The 23,591-nt window shown below is 43.0% G+C and overlaps 1 protein-coding gene across 1 annotated transcript in view; it reads right to left on the bottom strand.

Moving 5' to 3' along the window:
* LOC139690328 (uncharacterized) overlaps window positions 1-22,949 on the bottom strand; it is a 134,503-nt gene extending 111,554 nt beyond the window's left edge. The window contains exon 1 of the mRNA XM_071587722.1: window positions 22,259-22,949. Coding sequence (XP_071443823.1) covers window positions 22,259-22,314 — 56 coding nt within the window. The 5' untranslated portion in view covers window positions 22,315-22,949. The remainder of the gene's footprint in view (window positions 1-22,258) is intronic.
* Between the last annotated feature and the right edge of the window lie 642 nt (window positions 22,950-23,591).

Genomic DNA, 23,591 nt, shown 5'->3' with positions numbered 1-23,591 from the left:
AGAATTCACTCCGGAGGAAAATTACTAAAAGATCGTACGTACCTTCCCCTCTACTCTGTGAAAATCTTTCAAATTACTTACTTTCCTTTAGCGGAAATTAATTATCTCACTTCAATCGTGGAGAATGTTCTCCCATCGAGCAGAATAAAGTAATGCCACCAGCTAACTTATTTTGCTCTTCCACGGTAAGGAAATTTTGTAAAATTTAAGAGAAAACGTTGTTGAATTTAATAGAACTTAAACTGAGGGCAAGAAAATAAAACATCTTTCCCTAAAATCCTATTCTTTGTAAAAATTAAACCAAGCAGGTACTTCGTTTAGAAACCATATAATGGTTTTTCATAGTTACGTTCAGTGCGCACGCAAAATATTAGGCATAGAAATTGAGCCTCTGTGGTGCAGTAGTTTTCACGCCCCCTTAGATATGAAAACAATACCTTCAGCCACAAAAATGGCCAAGTATTGGGTACTCTATCGTTTCCTTCATACAAAAATAGTACATTAAGTACTGCAAATCGAAATCGAACGCATAACGGGAGGATGTTTAAAAAAAAGGTTTATACCTAAATCACTTCCCATAAATTTCTCACTCTACGGAGCAGAATGCCAATTGCCAAGTAAAAAATAAATTGACCAAGTTAAATTAAGGGAGGATACTCAAGGATCCGAATCATATCCAATTAGAAGGAAGGAGTAATAATTTTACAATTAGTTTGCGGTGCAAGAGCAAGTCGGATGATTCGAACGCTCATTGGAATCGCAATCGCGTGGGAAGCGGCAAGGCTGGGATTATGAACCCCTTCCATTAGCGCGGGAAGAGCCGCGCGCAGTGCGGTTGGAAAAATTAAAGTACTGCTCTTGCCTCGAACATTCATTATTCATCATCACCCGACGGTTTCTCGGGAGACGCAACGAAATTGGGAGTAAATCCTTGAGGGGGGAACAAAGCGAATTGGCGCGCGAGTGTATGAAGCGGGAGTGTTTGGAACTAAAACGGCTGGTAGGGAGGATACCTACCCCCTGCTGACTCAAAAACCGTCCACTTTTTCCGGCGGACGGCTCCAATCAAGAATGCGGTTTGAATCCATACAAAGAGGAGGGGGGCTATCGTATCGGCCGTTTGGATGAAGGCGGTGGGAAGATTCAGACTAAGAAAGTGATTGAAATAAGAAAATGGCAACGAGAAAACATTAACTGAGACAACAAAAAGGAAGCCCGCAGTAAAATTAAAGGCAGACGTGAGAGAGATTCCATGAAAATTATTTCAAACTTTGAAATAAATATAAAAGAAACTCCTTATCAATGCAGAAAATATTGATGGATACAAAGAGCACTTTCATTTAAATTTAACAACATTTAATTTAATTTGAAAAAGAAACTTTGACTGGCGATGGGGAACAATTATTTCAAATTGGCGATATGTTGAAACAAATTTCATTCACAATTTCCCTGCCATCTACAATGAATTTTATAACACATTTAATAACAAATTATCACCTATATTCATTCTGTGGCCGTTAATCAATGCTAATGACGATTTTATAGATCGAAATTTCAAAACGTTTGAAACGACAACACACTATATGCCCCGAATATACTTGAATAATCGATTCGATTACCTCTACGTTGGTTGGTAATGCGTCGGTGATGAAAGACAAACCGAGTTCCCATGAATTTTTGAGCGTTAAGCAGATTATGTATAGTATATCCATGTCTCCTGGCCCTTATTAATGAACTGTCAATACGTTACAAAGAGCAAGGAAGAAAGCAATATTAGTTCTTCTATCAGGAGGTTGAAAGGCGATACATACTTCACTATTTGTATGCATCAATGTAAGGGAGGAGATAAATATTTGGACGATGTATGGTGTCTTCCACTCGATAGAGATCATTTACCTTCCAGAAAAGGGGTGATGGCTCGAGGGAATGTTTAAGACCGAAACGAGGGACCTGAATAATAAAAATGGCGGGGGAATCGGAAAACAAGGAGTTCGCGAAACCGGAAGCGGCATGAAACTTAATCGAAAAGCGGCCGCAATTCATGAGGACCGCTCTGATACCCATCCATCATGCCCTGCGGACATTAAATATCGCTCACTAAACAATCCGCCGCTCGGATGAGTTGACTCGCCTGTATTAAAACACCACGGGTACGTGGAATCAAGAGGAAATATGCAATAGAATGTGGTAGGCATGCGGAATGGACCAAACAAGCGGGAGGGGTGGGAGAGAAGGCGGACGGAAGGGCGTGGGCCAAAGCTACGCGACCGGCGGCAGGGAAAAGCTTGTAAATAGCGCAGAAAGCGTAGGCACGGGAATGTTTTTTTCAAGAATGGCAACAATCGCCCTTAAAAAGCGATAACACGATTGGAAGTGTAGTCATTACTCGTCCCTCTCGGTCACGTTGGGCCGTCCAGCATGCATCCAGGGAAAGAGGAGGAATGAAGGAAGGAGGAACGGGAGCGCTGGGAAGAAAGAAGGGGATGTGATGGAGGAGGAGGAGGGAGGAGCAAGGGTAAGACAAAACAGTGGATTTTATGGCTCGAGGAGGAGGAGAAAGAGAGAAAGAACGCACTCGTCCCCTCTCCCCATTTGCAGGGAAGTCCACGGGTGGACCGGGGGGAGGGGGCGAAAGGAGGGGACAGAGCTGGGGGATGGGCGGGTAGAAGGTTGGAGGGGCATTGAGTACTGCAGGGCAGATCCGCTTCACGGACGGGGCTCTTAAAAAGGGAGCAGAATTGAGAGAGAGACTGGGAAAGAGAACGGGTGATGGCGACGAGAAGGCGGAAGAGGGAGGTGGGGAGGAAGAGGCGAAAGTGTCCGAGAGGAAACGTCCAGCTGCGGGGAGAGGAGGAAGAGGGAGATTCAAAGGTCGACGCGGCGGAAAACTTATGCAAATAGAGCACGTACGAGTTGAGTCGGCGAGTTCGCACAACCGCAGAAATAACACGGACGTCCCACCTCTCACGAAAGGTTAATCTCAATGGGCTCCCGATTAGGCGTTCAACTACATTGGAATATTTCCCTCTTCCCGTTATACGTTTCACTTTCGGCATCGACGTAATCGCTTTCAACAAAACACTGCTTTCAACGACAAATTACTTTCCACGCCCGAATGCTGGAAGATTTCGACCGGCGAGCGTTGAGGTAAAGGAGATTATTGAAAAAAAAAGACATTTTCCCTTCGAGAAATTATTTGAATTCCAAAAAATAAATAATAACTAAATACATTGAATCGATCAGCTGGAATATGATGGTGAGGAAAAATTAAACCCAAGTTTCGTACATGGGCCAACTGAAATGGAGGGAATGAAAATCCACGTTGAGTGCACCTCGTTTGATTGCTATGAAGAAAGAAGGACATAAAAATGGTTCTTGAGACCGATCCGAAACAATTCAGAGGCCGTGGATTGGATGAGAAGTCCTGGAGAGGAGGCAGAGAAAGTTGAAGATAGAAGTAGAGAGAAGGAGGAGGAGGAGACGGGAACCAGGGAGGGAGGATTAATTAGCAAGTGATGTGAAGGGGATGGAAGAGGGTGGGAAAGTATGGAGGAGGAATAAGGTGGATGATGGAAAAGAAGAAATGAGGGTGATAAGAGGGAAAGGAGAGGGCGGAGGTGGAGACAGGGAAGTGGGAAGGGGTCGAGAGGAGAGGGGAGGGTTGAAAAAAGGAAGGGGAACCGGTCGATGAAAGCAGTCGATGTTCTTCCGGCCATCCCCGGGTAGACGTCGTTCCAGTGAATTACTCTCTCCCAGCCACTCTCCTCACGGAATAAGCCAGTTAACATTTTTAAGTGCGCCGTTTTAATTAGGTCCGCCGCGTTTCCATGAATCTTGACGGGGAATAAAAGGCTGAAGATGATGACGGCTTGGGGACAAGTTCGTCCAAAGGATTAGGATATTATAGGTTAAGGTATTCACTCGGTGTCAACCGAAACCGTAGGGAATGGATTGCAAACAGGGAGAAAAAAAGGAAGCGGTGAAGCAGCTTTGTGATAGGAAGAGGGAAGATGGAACTGGTTCTGGAATTCATTCATCAGAAAGACATTTATGTCCTGGGAAGCGGTGTAAAAATAAACTCATCCCGTGGAAAATACCCTGAACGTACAAAATGATCACCAATTGTAGTGAGCGCTTAAAAAAATATCGACTTCCTAAACATTTATCCTCGATTGACCGCTTCATCCTTTCTTCTCTAAGCAGCATCGTCAACTTTCTTGATTTTTACATGTGATTGTTGATTGTGCAAAATGATATAGAACATTGTTAAATTTATTTCCCTTAGAGGAATATTATACTGGAGTAAGACCATTTGGCTGGAGACACCAGTACATCCCATTACCGTCAAGCCATAGATTTAACTTTCTTTAACATTCTTCCGTTAACATTTCCATGCATTTTTAATTGTATGCTAGAAATTCCTTAACAATCCTTTGGCAGTAATGAACTTTGTAGAGCATGGGAATGTTGCAAGTTGAACCAAAGGAATTTGCAAAGTTGAACATGTGTAAGGCATCAACAAAAGGTATTAAAATGAGGGTCTACGTAAAGTATGATCTCCATTTTTAAGCAGAAAATGGTTACTATTTTTTTACTTGAAGAAACCTTTTGAGTTTTCCACATGCACGATGAAATGGCGGAGAAAAATATTTACTATAAGTTTTTTGCTTGCACATATGCAGGGCAGTCCTTGAACTTTATGGGTTCGTTTTTTCACTCCTAAGTCACAGTTTTGCACTATTCTCCGTGACTCAACACGCACGGGCTCCCTTTTTTTGCCATCTCCTCCGTCGGAGCACAGCGACCGCATAATGAACGCATCGATCAGCATGCCGAGAGAGAGAGAGGGGAAAAAGGAAAGTTGAAAAATAATGATAACGAAAAAGGCCATCCTCGTTGCGCGGATATGGAAGAGCATCCATGACAACGCATAAACAGAGAAGGGAGCATTTTTAAGAGGTTCATATTTCTCCTCGGTCGAGTTTCAATGAGCTCGACTTTCAATCTTCTCCTTGCTCAGTTAGTGGTCACGGAGTGTGATTTACAAAGGATTTCATGCGCAATTACACACAGAGGATAAGATTGCGCATAGAGAACGACCATGTGCAACTTATCTTTAATATTTGTTCAAGAGTGAAAGCGCGTTTTCATTAAAACTCATGCACTGTGCATATAAAAAATACGATTCAAGGTGGCATGATGTTGGGTGAATTTTGATTCGTAACTTATTCGGGATTGATACATAAATGTATGGTACGTTATATAGATCAAGAAAACAACGCTTTTCTGGATGTAGAGCGTTTATGTGGCACACACACAGAAAAAAAAACATTCCAAAAACTACCCAATCTGGAAATATTTCGGTGGTCTCAGCCACCATCCTCGTTGTCACTGAGTAGTTACTGACGGAGAGAGTACATCTTCCTCTTCCTCTCCTTCACCAGCAGTTCGCCCAACGCTCTCACCTATCGCTATATCTTCCTCTTTCCCCCACCCAAGTTTCCCCTCCCCTCCTTCCATACCCCCTGTCCTTTGTGTGCGTATCACATAAACGATGAAGTTTAATAACAGCACGAAATAACCTCATCCAATTGCCTACTTACGCTGGTTTTTCAAATAAAATGCTTGATCTTAATGTTTACGTCACCTTTTACTAGACCTCAACAGATGAGGACCCAATTGATAGCAAGTCATTTCCTGATGCAGTTCACTTTCACGCGAGAGACTTTCTCCCCGTTGAAGGCGAAGGAATTGAACTCGAGAGAGGAATCGCACCACGTATGTTATTAAGATGGCGGGAACTTCGCGTTCCAGACGGAGGAGAATTATTTCTCGGGTGGTCTTATCTTGCGACGTTCATCAGAATATTTCCATCTCCTCGGAGCCAGTTTAACGCCCCATCCTCGTAATAATTAGTCGACGAAGGTGAGGAATGGGGGGGCAATAACATCTCAAGACGTCCGAAGTCGGGCGTCGCAAAACGCTCACATCCTCAACATCTAGACATTCGTCTGAGCCGCCGATCGGAGATAGCCATTAATCCCCACGCGGACTAACCGGGGAAGCCAACTGCACTGCGGACGCAAACAAAAACAATTGAAAAGTACACCCATCGATAAATCATCGAGTAACTTGTGGTTCGCGCGCTCAGTCTGCCCACACGCCCTCCCCCCTTCCTCACACGACACACGAGATAAAAAAAAGTAACGTTTAAACAGGATTAACTCCCGCCAGATTTTCTTTTCCCTTTCAACCCTTCCCGTTCTTTGTGCTCCTACTTCTTTTGGAGTCCCTTCCAAGCGATGGAACTGCGTTGCCTATCGAGTCGAGCACGCCGTAACGGATAAAAACCTCGCACGTCCGGCCACGGCGTGGAAGGAACAAAAAGGTCTTCCTTCCCTCCCTCCTCCGCCTTCCTCCCCTGGAGTGGTTTGGCGAAGAAAGAGTGGGGAGATGGGAGGAAGGAAGGAAACCGCAAAAGTGGAGAGGAGGAGGAGAGAGAGAGAGAGATAAAAAGAGCGAGGATGGATGTTTCGAGTAGAGAAAGAGAGGAGAGAACAAGGAGGTGAGGCGCCAGGTGAAGGAACGAAGTGAAAATTATCCCGGACCGTTGGGTGAGTTGCGGAGTCGCATGGGCGAAAGTCTTTTGTCGGACGAAAAGTGAAACTTGTTAATTCATGCTCATATAAACAGCTAAATTGGGGCCTTTGTCAAATTAAAATTTTAGGAATTGAGGATTTGAACAAATCATTTAATGAAACCCAGTTGGAACTGACAACATTTGAGGCAATGTTTTAGTCTATGCGACATCTAGGGTCGACTTCACGTGCTTAAAGCCCCTATTATGAATTTTTACCTGCGCTCTTGATGCTAACGATAGATGATGAAATACTTATTTTATTAATTGCTCATAAAATTAATAATCAACACAATCAATGTTGCTAATCTAATTTGAACCGCATATTTGAATTTTTAATAGGCATTTGCAGTTCCAAAATATTTATTCTTGTAGGCAAATAATTACTACTTTTATGCAAATAGACCATATGGATTGGACTACATATATTTGATTGGTGATAGTGAAAGTTCACCACGAGCGACATTGTAACTAAATTAATTCTTTCGTTATTTTTTATACAGTATACACTATTATATATTTAATACGCTCCCTAATACATGTATATAGAGGTAAAAATCTTGGCTATATATCTTTTCCATAGGCATAAGATGCTCGGCTCACAGCGTATTGAAGGACTTATGCAAATTATTTTGTTAGCAAAAAGCACTGCAGGCGTTGAATTCACCCCCCTTGATACTATACAAACTATAATTCTCTGTCTTTCTCTGCAGACAAATGACCCGACGCGATGGGGTCGGAATACGCCGTCAAATGTGAGGTAGGAGAAGCGAAGTGAGAGAAAGACTTCGGTGGAAGGAAGTACATGGGAAAGATAGCCTTAGGGGGTCATTCACGGCGCCGCCGCAGTCAGAGGTATCTCCCGAAAGTGCGAGATAAGGTCTCCGAGGGAGGATGAAGGGGATGAGGAGTAGGGAAGGGGGAGGGAGGAAGGAGCGGGAGACACGAGAGAGAATGCGGCGGGGGGAAGGAGAGAGAGAGAAGGGGGAGAGAGAAGACGGAAGAAGTCTCACACTGAAAGAGGAGGAGGGAAGGGGGCTAATGTACTCACTGGGAAAATTAAAAGAACCTGTTTTGTGGGGGGTTCGGGAAAGGAAAGAGGGTGAGAGAATGAAAATGGCGAGGGAGTGCTAGAGGAAAAAATCTCAAACGAGGAGAATACTGTGGGGGTTAGGGTGGAGCGGCTAGAAGTGGAGGTGGTAGGAAGGTTTATGCCAAGAGTGTGAGAAGATGAAAGTATTGGAAATGAAAATTATATCGCTATAGGGTGGTGGAAGAGTGCGTGAGAGGCGTTGAAATACGACTGGGAAGGTGTTCAACGAAGTTGGACACGGTATGTTCACAGCGAGGCTAAAGGCGGAGCAAGTACGAGAAATAACGCTAAAGGATGTTAATATATGCTGCCGTCCGTTAGGCATAGTGTAAGTCAAGTGTACTTGAGGTTATGACCCAAGGGTCTCGGATTGGAAATTTTAAAAGAATCAGATTGTGGTTTTTGCTAATGTGGTGATTTCCCACGGATGGGATGTACTATGCGGCCGTGGCTGGAGATTTTATCGTCCGACTAAACATTTTTAATGATATTTTTACGCCAGCTTGAATGTAAGGTCATGCGTAGTAAAAATAAAGCGTAGTACACTGCACGGCGAATAGGATGTCTAATATGGTTCTTTGTGGCGTAAGTAGTATTGTATTTATTTGTATTTATATATACCCTGCAAGCTACCACCAGGTTGTGTAGCAGAGGCAGTAAACACACCAGAATAATTTTACCCGAACATGACCCTACTGCGGTCGAACAATGTTATAATGATCCCCTATCGTACGTAGAAAAAATGACATTTTAAATCGATCGGTTCTACACTTAATCTCTCCAATTTAACTGACATGATATCTCCCACCGTAGTACGATGGCGGTAATAATACATTTTCAACATCACTGCTGAATAGACGTCCTTCCAATTTATGCAAGAGCTTCAATCTGTAATTTAGGGAAACTTCGCTCCATGAGTGATTCCCAGTCTGGCTGCTGTAATATTTTTGATACGCTATTGATGAATGGATTGTTAAAATTGATTTTTCTACGCCCATTAAGAGTTTTTTCGAGCATATTACTTTTCTATTCATTGAAATGTGGAAAAATGTATCTTTCCACTGCAGCCCCTTCATTATACGGTCTAGCTTTCAACGGCAACCCTGGTATTTTCAGAGACCGAATCAGAGGCATTCACCGTCTATAAAAATTCCTTTGCGTTTTCATTTCGAACCTCCATCATAAATATGCATGAGGGTCCTTCGCAAAGAGGTTAATAAGCACAATTATGGCTGAAAGAAAAATTTATGACAAAGTTAGATTTTTGTGCATTTATGTGTATATGTCTACGCGTACTAGCGTATATACATATTTTTTCTTCCGTTTACGTGAAAGAATCCTTCGGGTAGCTGCTACGAGCTACCCGAGGTAACACTTCGAATCAGTTTTTGAAGTCGCTGCCAACTACCTCTGACGCTGGTACGTTTACTGATGTTGTCAAGGCTAAATTTAACAATCAACATATTACTTGGTTACATAATTTGACTAGAAATTGTGGTGGTCCCGTGCACATCTTGACTCAGTTAAGTAGTTACAAATTGATATGCTCGTTAGAATTGTTTTCTGTTGCTATGTCTCATGCATGGAACGTGACTTTATCTGTTCGTGTGCTGTGGATGCCTGATGTGGTGAGTGGTCGCCAGTTACGATGACTTACCACATGGCGATGTCTCAGCGTTCCATGTTCTACGGCATAATTCTTATGATCACACCTGAATATATCTATTCGGTATCGACACAAATAAGCATTCTGATTTTGCAGCGAATAGGTATCATTTCACAATTTTTTATCATATTTATGGCCAGGAAATGATATTTTGGCGTGTGGTACGATTTAAGCGGTCAACCCATCACTCAGCCAGGAGTCCGGCGCTGTATTGCTCGGATAACAGTGAGCCTGCTGTGCTATCCGGAAGAAAAAAAGGCAAATAAAACAACAAAATAAAGTACATCGGTGAATGAAGGACTGGGAGGGATTTATAAGAGCTCAAGTTACCGGGGGTGATCTGGTTGGTGTTTTTTGGGGTGATATGAGACGGAATGGAATCCGTTCACGCAAGGGGAGCTCGTGTTGGCTGGCCGTATTAGAGTGTGGGGGGGACGAGGGGGTTGGGGAGGTGGGTGAGAAGGGGGAGTGGCCGCGGGTGAGGGAGGGAAAGAGGGAGGTCGGTGGGATATGGCTCCGACGGGAGATAATCCAAGGATGGCTCGTCCGAGGTGGTCCACAATGGGAGTCCGCGACCGAAACATCGACGTCCGTTCACAGAGCACTGCGCGGCCGTGAATTCGAGACGCCAATTACGACGTGTCCCCCTCTCCCTCTCTCCCGCACCCTTTATCTCCCAGCCAGTCCACCCACCCCCCCTCCGCCTCAGTTCCCCTGCCCCTCTCGCGTCTCCTCGCTTTCTTCCTCCGCATTTCTCTCCCTCCGCCCGGGGTGCACCGAGCGACGGGAGAAGAATGAGAAGATGGGTCGGGGGACGGTGAATGGCCGGATTCCGTGGAAAAGCCTTAACGCTTTTCGTCCTTTTGCAGTTCTTCATGTCTGCCCTCCCATCGCCTCCCCTCCTCTCTCTCTCCGTACTGCTCTCTCGACACTTTGTGGCAGAAATGCATGGAAAGGGAAGGGGTGTGGAGTGGGTAAAAGAACAGGTGAATAGGGGGATGATCGAGAGGGACGGGAGAGGACGTCCTGGAGCATGGGCGCGATTCCAGGAAAGACGAGAGTTGGTTGAGGGAAAACGGGAGCGGTTAATCGAAAACTGATTGAAATTCCTTTTGCGTAAGACCAGTGGTCGGGTGTGTGTGTGCCCGCTTGGGAAAAAGATTTTTAGGATGGGCACACCTGGTTTGGCGGAAGAAGATGAGTGGTTGGGCGAAGCGTCTTTCCCAGGATGTATGGGAGAAGAGAACTATTTTCTCGTCGTGCTCCCTTCAGTTTCCTCTGCCTTGTGGTTGTTGGTCGGTAGGATACGTTGAGAGTTGATCGATTTTTAGCTATTCCTATGTTTCGAGGATAAATGTGCGAGAACTTGATAGGATCGCATACACTTGCATACTATACGCATACGTGTTGTCCTTTATTGTTGGGGTTTCTGATGCGTAACAGGTTGACCCTGGGTTGAGCGTGTTTTATTTTCCATGGCTTCCGAGATAAAGGTTCTCACATGCTTGAGAGCATTAGCAGCCCATCATTGACACGCTCGAATTTGTGCTTAAGGGGTGAAGAAGGGCTGATGAATAAGGAAAATCATTAGAAATTAATTTGAAATTACCATCGAGAAAATTGTATGTTCTGGCGAAGGGAGCGAACTTATTAACTGACCTTAGTTAATTAACTCATCGCGCTAATAACCTTGTACCTATCCAGCTTGGTTTCACGTGATTCCAGTCTGAAATATACATGCATGTTGACCTCTGAGAGGACTGTTATGAAATGTCACAAAACAACGGGAAATTATACACGCTGCGCTTTCGAGAAAGAGATTATCTTCGAGTCATTGTATACGGAAATCATGACGAGAGAGAGAAAGACTAAGGTCGTGAAATCGTGAAACTGGAAACCACTTCCTCATGATGCGATAAAGCGGGTCATTAAAAACGTTTGAAATCGCATGCAAATTACCCTGAGAAAATGAAGGCCCTAGAACACAAACAACGTTTGCGAGGTCGCACTGAGCAGTCAATTTCTTGCTACAGAAATGCTGACATTACGGTACTCTTGATTATTCTATGAGCTAATAGGACCTCGGTCACAAATTATCCTGGAGTCTTATTGATGAAATACAATTTTCGCATTGAAAATACCGCTATGCACAGCAAATGAAAGGTTTTTTGAAATGGCAATGACTTTAGGGAAGTGTTGATACAGTTTTAGTTTACGGGATTGTGAAATAATTGAGAAAATTTTAACAGCATAGAAGAAGGAGCTATTAATGGAGATTTAGAGTCCAGAGTAATATTTAAGTTATGCTCCTTTTGCGGGATTTCTCTGAGTGAGCTAGCCAGTTTGGACGTTATCTAATTACTGACCTAAATTGCCTTAAGCCTCTTGCTTCATTTTGCCAACAGTCTTCAAAAAGTCACTTTGTATCAAGAGTACAGGAATATTTATGGGACTATTATAAGTGCTATGTTCATAATCTTGAAATTGGAAAGTTAAGCAAATGTTCTTTCAACACTCCATTATAGATAGTCGGAGTCAGACAGTTTTGTTTGGTTTCAGAGCTAATTCAATGTTCAGGGATTAAAATTTTCCCTCTCATATGTAATTCGTGTTTTCACTCCAGAGACTGATATAATTAAACCTCGGCTACATGAACACCTATAATAAAAAAATCCGCAAATTTCCTACCAGCAAGGAGTAGGTAGATGGTCATTAATGAATTTCACACACACTTAAAGTGTAGTTGAAAACCACTAGGTGGTATTACTAAGAAGTATTTAGTTAGAACGCTACAGGGGAGTGGACTCCTAGACACATAACTACCAGAAGATAAATACAAGTAAAAGTTTCTGCAGCATAAGGGTGCTCTGGAGTAGAATTTTCGTCGCGATGCTGCATTTAAATTTTAATGAACACTGAACGCAACCATTCTCTTTATGGTCAATATCACCAATCGTATGAACGGCGATTTAATAAAATCTTTTGTAAAAACACACTCATTACCCTCATCAACATTATTTAAACAAGCCTGAGCGCAGATCGAGATTTCGGAAAAATTAGGCTTATAGATATGTGTGTGTGTGTATATATATCTATCTATATATATATATAATATATATATATATATATATATATATATATATATAAACACAGATGTAGATTTTTAGAATATAGAGACACAAAGAAAGGACACTCACAATTTGTTATTTTACGTTTCGACAGCACGGCTGTCGTCTTCAGATGCTGAAGAAGATTCTGAAGACGACAGCCGTGCTGTCGAAACGTAAAATAACAAATTGTGAGTGTCCTTTCTTTGTGTCTCTATATTCTAAAAATCTACATCTGTGTTTTTATATATTTGTGTGTCGCCGATGAGCGTTCCATTTCGAAGATATTTTATATATATATATATATATATATATATATATATATATATATATATATATATATATATATATATATAATATATATATTATATATATATTATATATTATATTATATATATATATATATTTTTAAGTAGAATAACTATGAAAATATTGAGAAAGAAATATTTCAAACTCCATAATAAATTAAGCTAATAAGTATTGCACCAGACTTTAAGAAAATGAACATTTAGAGTCACATAAATGGAAATGAACGCCAGGGAGCAACGACAACAGAGCATGGTTGAAAAACTTTAAAATTAATGAAATAGAACCTTAAAAATATTAAAATCCATAACTTCCTAATCAGTATCAATACAAACATACATGTCTACTCGAGTATATAGGGCATTTCAAACGTAACGGTCAGCATTTCAAGAAATCATACATTTTTAATATATTATCTGTTTTTGGCATATGGGTTTAATGCCAAGTTTAATAATGAAATAATGACAGTAAAAATGAAAGCTTATGAAAAATTTGTGGAGACACAAAATTCCATGCGGCACCTTGTATGTCCACGAAATCGCTTTGATTTTTTTTTTAATTCGTGTAGATTCGTAGTAAAGGTCTGACTCATTTATCAGTCATTTAGCGAATGCTCATAGTCATTAGGAAGTAACATTTATTGGTTGCTATTCATGCTTTATATATTGATTAGAAATTTGATGAAATTTCTTAAGTCACCCAAAATTAAAAAAAAAAAAAATTTTTACAAAATACTGTTCTGAAATTTCGCACCAATTTCATTTCATTCCAAATTATTCTAATTTTAGTTTTAACGGTAATGATACCTATGCGTGTCCAGTGGTGTGTAGAACCGTATAATTTCAGTTTTTCCATCAACTGAGGTTAATGTGGGGGTAAACTACATTAGACTAACGAACTAGTTTTGGCACACAATACACTAGAGTTGGCTAGTTAGTTGGTTAGTGTGTACACAAAAACCTAGTGTTGTTTAGTGGCCGTTCAGAGAATTATCCTGATTGGAATCATTAAAATATAAACACTGAACCCCAAAAACAGTCACACTATCAATTTCTCTGTTATGGATTTATATAGAATGCCAAAAATGTTCCCCGTAGTAACATAGTCGCACAACTTTGAAAATCATTCCCGTATCATTCTCTTAGAACGAAACCGTTCAATTTTATATTCTTGGTCAAAAATCTCTTAGCTGTGACATTTTGCAAATTAACTTAAAATCTTTTGGGAGGCGCGAATTTATCGTACCGTTATTATCTATAGTCTTCTAAATTTAAGATGCTATTTGTGGGCGGATAGTTCAGCAAAACTCGCAGTGAACGACTGCATTTTAAATTGAAAGCAATCGGGAGGGATGGAGCGAAAAAAATCAAAGATTAACGGTTTTTTTCTTTGCCCTACGTGACTAAGTGCCTAATCAGGACAGAAGAGGAACCGGGTCAATCAATTTACGGCGACATCGTAGAGCCGCAAGGAAACGTAATCGCACGGGACGTACACGTAGAGACGCCCACCGAAATGTAGCGCCAATCAAATGACCATTTCAGCGACGAGGCGGGAAAGATCCATCCAGATCACTGCTGTTGATCCATTCTCGGGGCAAATCCCGTGACTTCAACTCTCACTCACTTGGCCGATTTTCTTTTCGCTGAACTTGCGAGCATTTCCCGAGGGACTCTCACGTGAAGAGAGCGAAGGGAAGAGAGAGAGAGAGTCGCGGGAGTTAAGCGACTGGACAATGGGACGTTATCGTTGGTAGTACACACCCGAACGGACTCTCCGTGGGATAAATGAAGGCGAGAGTGCTGTTGCTCAGGTTTTATGCCTCTCACTTCGGATGGGAAACTGGAAACCTTACGAGCTTATGGGTTTGCATACGAGCGAAGGTGGTTTGCAACGCATCTGCAGTGTTAGGTATCCTTGCGACCTTCTCCTTCAATGGTTTTACAAGAGGAGGCGAATTTATGAGAACGAGTTTTAAAGAAACACGTCTCGATTCACCTCTGAGGAATTTTTTCTCCCTAGTTTTCTTCCATAATTCTTCACTGGCAGGGTTCATATTTTTTCACTCGAGATGACAAAACAGCAAAACTATTTATGTGAATACCACTTCTGAGACATTACCTCGTTGAAGTCTCACAAGGTATACTTTTAATATGTTATAGCCCTTGTCAGGAGCCTAATTTAATACTTATATATGATAAAATTATTTTTATCTGTTTAATTGCTTAAAAAATAATTACGTAAATACTGCAATTAAAAACTAACAAATTTATCCATACCTCAATAATGAGGCATTGTGAATTTGAACTGAAATCTACAATTAAGAGCATTTAGTGGACGTCCTATTTCCGTCATAAAATCTTCCGTGACGTAGATACTATACACATGTTTATCCCAAGCTTTTTGTATTCTGTATTGCTAATGCCAGGAGCATATTCAAGTGACGCCCCCGTAATGCATTTCTCCTAACCAAGCCAAGATTTTAAGAAAACGCATCGGTATTCTATATAATTAATAGAAAGGGAAAAAGTATATAGTATGCTGTATTTTTAATTACAGATACGGATAATTCCAATTCACAGAAAAAGGACGGCGAGGTTGTTACATAAATGTATAGGCAATTAATGATTCTTTGTTATCCGAGGCAATATTCCAGCGCCTTTAAAGTTTGTGACTTTTAACTTACCTGTCCGTATCCTATGCGTCACGAGGGCCCTATCGTTAAAACCACAAGGCAGGCAACAGGTGCAAACGTGATCTTTGAATTTGTTGGCAAATAGGTGGACCTTCTGAGAGGTAGGGGCAAATAAATGCATTCATAAGATGACATTTCACTTTTTCCTAGGAGGTTTTGGCATCCACCCAGCCACCAAGGCACTCACCGACGAAGGACACACACGATTGGTGGTCATACAGAAGTATGAGCATCATAAATATATACAAATTCATATACATATATTTTTATATATGGATATATATTTTTATATGTGAATATGTATATGTATGTATGTGTTTTTATATATGTGTGTGTGTGTGTATATATATATATATATATATATATATATATATATATATATATATATATATATATATATATATATATATATATATATATATATGTGTGTGTGTGTGTGTGTGTGTGTGTATTATTTTCACAGTTGAGAAGGTAAGATAAATATCTGCATGCCTAAGTAATATTTAAAAATATTAACCCAATCAAGCGACTTCCAATAGTTTAGAACATGTGAAACACTAGGGGAAGAACGACAGATTCACCCATGTGGCACCACCCGAAACGACTCTCGTCCCTTTTTGTAGTCAGCTCTCCCTTCCCTCACTATGGATGGGTGACCTTCAATGAGCACTCTCTCAAGTGTTGTTACTCTCCTCACCGACTCCTTTTCCCTTCTCATCCACCCACCCCCTACCCGACCCCCTTTCCCCGGCGCCCCCTCCTGCCGCCTTCCCGCAGAGGAGCGACTCGCCTCCTCGGGGTCGGAAACCCCTTCATTCTCCTCCTCCACCTTCCTCATGGTTCCCCAAACACTTGTAAAAGCCACGCCTGTGTGTATCAGTGCCACGACACCCGGCACGCCCCCTCCTTCCCGAGGGTCGGTGGTGTAAGGGTCCCCGCCACCTCTCCCTCCCTCCGCGCCAGATGCTCACACCACCCGGACCGGCGAGTCCGGCGCGGCTTCGGACGTGAGAAGACTCCAAGGTCGCGCGCGTTGAAAAGAATTCCGAGGGGGAGAGAGCACGGTGCGCTTCGCGTCAACGGAGGAACGGCAGGGGATGAGGGAAGGGGTTGCGGGAAAGGACGTGGGGGTGGAGAGGGCGAATGGTGGCGCGGGAGATGGGGAGGGCGCGGGAGAATAGCGAGCGTCGCAGATGGACGCCCTTCGTGATTGGGGGGGGGGGGGGCTGGTTTGGATGGAAATTCGGGGAGGATAAGGAGAGGTCCAGCAATGGTGATTCTCTCGATAGAGATGAATGATTCCCTATTTTTAGTTGGCTCCTCCAAGTGAAACATGCCCCAACGCTGGGAGTCACGTGTGCGAGGAAGTATCTTTCTGTCCATTGGGGGAGGGCATGTCATTCGTAGCGCCCATTGATGGGATTGAATGGAATTGTTTTTGGCATCATACAACTCGCGCTCATGAATGCAGTCCACTTGCGGATTCCTTCCCAGGATGTGGGATCTTAGGGGTTCAAATACCTTCGTGAGGGAAGTGGTACCTGAGATTACGGCATCAGAAACAAGCCAACGTTAATCTATAATGCGAGTAGGTGCTTTTCTTAAGGCAATTCTCGTTAAAATAAAATAAAAACTATGAAATACACTTAATAAACTAGATTATTAGTTGTAGTCTACCGTTTTAGGGTAAGATTTTTATCATCCATGGTACCATGCACTACTTGACCCCTAAGCCTTGCTAAAACGATAGAAAATAACCTTTAACGTCATACAACTTATTGTAATCCTCGTTCTTTAGCTCGGCATACTTATTTAATCTCCTATTTCATCCAAAATGCTTAATTTTTCCTCCCTTTAATTACTTTGCCATCTACTACCGTAGCGTCTTCAGGATCCCATTGCCGCCCAGCATCTTCATACTTGTCCTACTTTCGAATTTCTCCCAACAGCCGTCTCTTTTCCAACACTACGCCTAGTACTTCATAGGCTGCAATCCTTTCTATCCATTTTATATTCTCTCTTCTTTTCCACAATCATATCTCAAAAGTCTCCAATCTAGGCTATTCTCAAGCATCAATGACCAGATTTCCAAGCCATACAAACATACGTTCGCTTCGTATTAAGTTTCCGCAACTTTCCTCTTTACATCTGTACCTAAGTTACCTTTCACAAACTCACGCCTCTTTGTTAACACTTCTTCAACTCACGAAATTCTTCTTTTGATCTCTATAGGAAACGTAAACGCTATCACTTGAACCAGTCGATGAATAAACTCTAAATGAGGAGGAGCTTGGCTTGAGTACACGCATGTACCTCAGTTACAGCTTTCGTTAACAAAAGCGTGCAAATAAATTTACGTCATAAGAATTTACGAAGTCATACGAGAAAAAAATCCTACGCATGTACTATCGGGTGATGAAAATTACCCCAATTACGCGAGTTACTGTAGTCAAATAAGTATTACTCCACGCATGATGAAAGACAATGAGCGGGAACAGGGGTTTCTAAAGACTCGTTCGGGGCTCTTTAAAAAAGGCCCCATTTTTTAAGTCTTATCTGATCGCTGGGTCACCTGCGCCGAATAATTCCTTCTTCCCAGTGCAATATCCAAGCAATTACCTTGCACAAATTGTACATCTACGAGTATGATCAGCACCTTCAATTTTCTCGATTCTCGAGTCGTAAAGAGTTTTTTTTTAATTCGACCCTAGCTCGTTCAACTTCCCTGACCATAAATATTTACTGTTTCAGAATTATTTGCGCTTAAACCTAGTAGTTGTAGCGATACATTATCACAAAAGAGGTTTATTTAGAGGTATTACATTTTGTGAATAGGTAATTAATTTAATGCCTCCAGTTTCACGCTATGAATTAATCTCTCTATTTTTTATATTATAACGCACGATTTCCTGATCTTTCGATTTCAAATATAAATTCGATAAAAGTGTTTAAAAGTTACATAAGGTTAGGGAAACGTAAAATATTCCGGGTTCAGATATTTCAGAAACAAAGCTGTGATGAAATGATTGAAAGGTTTTAAGGCTTTCCCTGTGTTAAGGATTCACGAAGAATAATGGAATTAACCACGCAGCCATAGCAAAAGACGAAACGGGCTGTAACTAGTCTCATTCCTTGATTCTATAAATAATGAGCAACTTAAGGGGAGAACAATTCTAATAAATAATTTCTTAGAAGCCACCAGAAAAAGAATTGCAAGAATAAGCTTAAAAAAGTGCTGAGCAATTTTAAAGAAAGGTCGTTTCATTTCACTTCAATTCTTCTTCAAGGCAATGTCTGTTCATCTAACACCCTTTGTCACACTCACCTGTAGTGGAATTCATAGCAACATATATATGAAATCTAAGATTTCATACTTAGATTTCATGCTAATGATTTGGTATCGAAACAAGCCTGAATAATGTGAGTACTATGCGTTTACTTCCTAAATGAAACAAGTAAATATTACCAAGACGTCCATGAAAAGGTAGGTAACTTCTAATAGGGAAGATAGAATCCCTACACTTTTTGGAACCCATTCATATTTCACGACAAGACACTGACCAGCACGAACGTCTGGTTATGTCATAAAAATTGAAATAAACCGGTAAGGACAAGACGTATAGCGAATTTAAAAATGAGGCGATTTCAATGCGTGGCGAATTCATACGAGATCAACTCTCCCGCATTATTTTTCCGGAATGCTATGGCCTAAGAACGCGCGCATAAACATTCATAGACCTTGTCCTCTGGAGATTGAAAATAAAGACAAAAATCATTCTGAAAACTGCTCAGGTACTTTGGTCAAAGGAATGCATTGCGGTGGCAGGAAGTACCCGAAAATATTTGTCTCCCCTCCGCCTCAACTACTCCGGGGAGAGAACGGGTAAGGCTTTTTCGGTGGACACGCTGCCAGGGAGAGAGACGGATGTTTCACTTTTACCTCGGACTCTTCCTCTCCACTGCGTGTCATTGTGGGTGATCTCTCGATCCCACGCGCTTGGTGAACACGCGGGTTGCCGATGAGAGATGGAGCTACACCACGCACACAGAGCGAGAGCGGCACATAAGTTGGGGCGGCGCCAAGAGCAGCGGGTGACTTCCTTGAATAAATTCGTAATTCCCAGACTACCATCCCACTCACGCTTTCACTCGTTCCCGGAGAGATTTCGGCGCCCTCCAAGGCCAAAAAACTCCCAAGCGGCGAAGGGGTCAAGTTCAAATGAATTGCCCATTCCTTCCACGCACATGTGCGAACTTCTATTCACGTCAACGTGAGTGAATGAGAGAGAGAGGTTAAAGTTTAATAATACCCTCCCTTAAGTATTACCTTTTTCCCTTCGATGATCTTTTACTCATATCGATGCTAATCATTATTGTTATGGGATTAGCACATGACGAATCTAGCTAGGCGCATACCTAATAAATTCGCTTAAAAATGTATTTATTTATTACGCATTAATCCAAAATCAGCACTTTGGCCTTAACATCGGACTTTTAACAATGATTTATGCATCAATTACAAACAGTCAAGCCCTAGATGGGGCAAAACCCACCTAGCCGGGAATCGAACCCGCGACCTCTAGATTGGTAGCCGAGGACGTTACCCTGCCGTCACCGGGTCCTGACTAGCAACATTGAGGGACTAAAACATTTATTGCTGCATCCATTTTTGTTGATTAATTCATCTATTGCTGCATTTATTTTTTTCTTCCTACCTATTGTTTAGTGCATAATAAGTCTCAACTTAATTGAACGTGATTAATTATTGTAGATATGTTCATATTTTCATTTAATATATACAAAAAGAACGAATAAAAATGTATTTATACTGCTTACACATAATTTTTTAAAGTCAACTTGGATGATAACGTCTAATGTGCTAGATAAGCTTGAAGAACATCAATGCGAGTCAAAATATTTTCGACCTGTGCGAGTTATTCGTACATTTGCTTAAATCTGGATGCTTCAAATGACGACGTAAACACTTTACACGGAATGCATATAAAAAACAAAGCTTAAACGATGCAATACATTCGTTGGTACTTCTAGTTGAAGTATCAAATTTAATTTTGACTCATGTCTATGGTCAAGGCGATTACGTATTTTCTCTTTCTGATAGGAAATCATCTCAACCTGAGAGGAGGTTTCCATAACGGTTCACGAAACCACATGAATAAGGCGCGAAAGATGCTACTCTAGATAAAATATGCACGAGGGTGCAATTGTGGAGCAAAAACAGATATCAGTGAAGTGTTTTCGAGATAATTGGGGTGATGCTAGGCAAATTACGTTTACTGTAAAAGTTTTAATAAATAACTCGCGTTCGCATTTCTCCATATTATGTTCTACTACCGTTCGGAAGGCGAGAGAATCAGAATAAGAGAAAAGAGTTCCAGCGACAGTTACAATACATCAGTTTGGATTATTAATGTCGAGCAAATATTCATTTAAACTCATATACACCAATTCATAATTTAAATTTGAAAATCAATTACTTTGTTTCTAAAAATGTCGAGTTATTTCGTTCCAAAACAGTTATGGCTATGGGAACTTGAAAAAATGGATGCATGAAGCTATTGGGGATCTCTAGAGCAATCCTTTAACAATTAAGTCTTTAGGATAAGATGTGTGATACAACAGGAGCAAAAGAAACGATTTTTAATCATGTGATCATTTTTGAAAAATGTCATGCCAATTTCATTGTTTTCCGTTATATTGTAAAGGCTTGATGAGTTTAACGATGATCAGGGACTTTGGAATGCATACCATAATTAATTAATATAATTGTTAATGCAAATGACCAAGATAACACGATTTAAGGGTATCAAATACATGCTTAGGCTAGTTCCTGCGTCACCCTTCCTGGAGTAACGCAGAAACTAGCAAAGAAAATTAATAATAATAAAATAGCCTGGTGTGTATTCACCCCCTGCCCCTCACCCTAGCGATGGCTTGCAGGGTACATAAATAAGTAAAAAAGGACGAAAAAACATTGCTATTAAATTCTCTGGAGATAAAAGATCAACCCATCCATGCAACAGCATAATCACATTGAGTACACTGAACCGAGCAACTACGCATCAAGAAAATTTCGCATTATAATCAAATTACAAGAACTTCAACGGGATCTCTTCAATGATCACCCCATTGGACCGTTAATTGATGATATCAATTAATAAAGTGTATTAATTTCGACGTTAATTTTCGTTTTGGGGAGTGCCATGCGACCGGTGGGGTGGAAAATCTCATACATCACCACCCCAAACCCTCCACTGCACCACCAGGGGCCCCACCCCGTAGCATGAACTCGACATTTATAAGGGGGTGGTCGAGTGATAAAATTTCCGCCGCAGACCCCCAACATAATGAACCGAACCCAACGTAAACACAGACATGCCATATTGGCAGAGCCGGGATCAATGGGACCGCCTCACAGACGGGAACGGACACACACACATACACGCGCGCGCACGCCCTCTTAACCCCCTCTCGCCCGCCCCCGCCCGCACCCAGACCCCCTCGACAACCGGCGTATCCCGCGCCCCCTCTTTCCATCCCTCACACCGCCACCCCTTGTATAAAATCCCCTTTCTATCGCCCTCCCGAATAACCCCCTAACCCCCCTCCCACTACCCCGATCCCTCCTCTCCCTCACCCTCTCCCACAGGACATATCGATCGACACCACCGGGGGCGCCCGCTACCCCCCACGTGCGCCGTCCGGCCCCCCGAAAATCAAGCGAGTGCACGCTTACCTCAACGCAGGCAGCGAGGCGGTGGCGGCCCTCCTCTCGGACACTTCCTCCGGCATCCTTCCTTCCGTCCTTTTTCCTCCCTTCCTTCTGTCTCCCTCTCTCTATATACCGTATATCTGTTGACGTCTCCTCCTGACTTCCTCCCCGTTTCAGACGAGACGGAGGCGAGACGCTGACTCCACAGATGCGGCGAGACTTCCTTTCTGATAGACGGTCCAGGCCGAATCTTCGGCGCCCACGAAGGTGAGTCGGGATGTCCTCGCACGTCGCCCGGTTCGCAGCGGGTGATTGTTCTCTCGGCTTCCGACGTCGTATCCTCGGGGCCCGCGACGGCGTTCGCGGTGTCAAAACAAACGAAGGGGAAGCGCGCCAAGCTGCGGACCACGCGCGTCGTAGTCGTCGCGATGCCTCCCTCCTCTCTCTGTCTCTCTATTGGGGTGCCGGGGAAACGGAGACTTCGGGGTTGGCGTCTCGTCCGTCCCCGTGGATGCGGGAAAGGGAGGGAGGGGACAAGGAAGGAAAGGGGGGTGGCGGGTTGCGTTAAACGGGCGGGAAAATGAATCGCGTCGCGACCGACCCTCAGGACGTAGATTTCTCCTCCGACTCCGACCGGTGATTGTTTTTTCCTTCCGAGGGTGCAAGCGAGCGTTTTTGGCACTCTCCTCCAGGTGCTTCTTCTCCCACAGCTATGTGTCTCGGGACTCGCGCTCCGTCTGCGAGCAGACGAAGGCCGCTGCTTCGGTAAAAGAGAGGACGGGCTGGAGGGAGGGGGGCAGGGCAAGGGGGAGGGTAGCGTGAGGAAGAAGAGGGTGGGTGACAAGGGGTAAAGGGGGTGGGGGCAGAGGAGGGTTGGTGGGAGAGGGAGGTTGGTGGTTGGCCGGGGGAGAAAGGGGTGGCGGCGGCGGCAGTGACGGCGGCAGCGGTGGTGGTGGTGGTGGTTGGCGTGGCGTAAGAGGGCGTACGCGAAGGGCGTGCGTATGGAAGGCGAGAGAGGCGCGCCGCTTGCAGACGCAAAAGATGATGGTCGTCTCACGACGGCAGAAGAAGCAGGACTGCTTTGGCGAAGAAAAAGTTCCAGGAGGGAGAGGAGGAGCGAGAGAGGAAAGAGGGAGAAAAGACCACGTACAAGGGTCACGCCAAAACGGACCGACACTACGGGCTGTTAAGACGGCGGCGGCTACGTCCCCCCACTGCCTCCCTCACTCCCCGCCTCACCCCCACTCGCCCCCTTCCCGTCCGGAGTGGAGAGAGGAGGATGAGGAGAGAGCTTTAGGCGGGGCGGAGAGAGAGAGAGAACACGAGGGGGGGAGGTGATCAACCGTAAGGAGGGGAG

The sequence above is a fragment of the Hetaerina americana genome, unplaced genomic scaffold, assembly GCF_022747635.1.
Source record: "Hetaerina americana unplaced genomic scaffold, ioHetAmer1.1.p SCAF_3, whole genome shotgun sequence".
Lineage (NCBI taxonomy): Eukaryota > Metazoa > Arthropoda > Insecta > Odonata > Calopterygidae > Hetaerina > Hetaerina americana.
The sequence above is the reverse complement of the archived record's forward strand: the minus strand, read 5'-3'. Positions and strand labels throughout refer to the sequence as shown.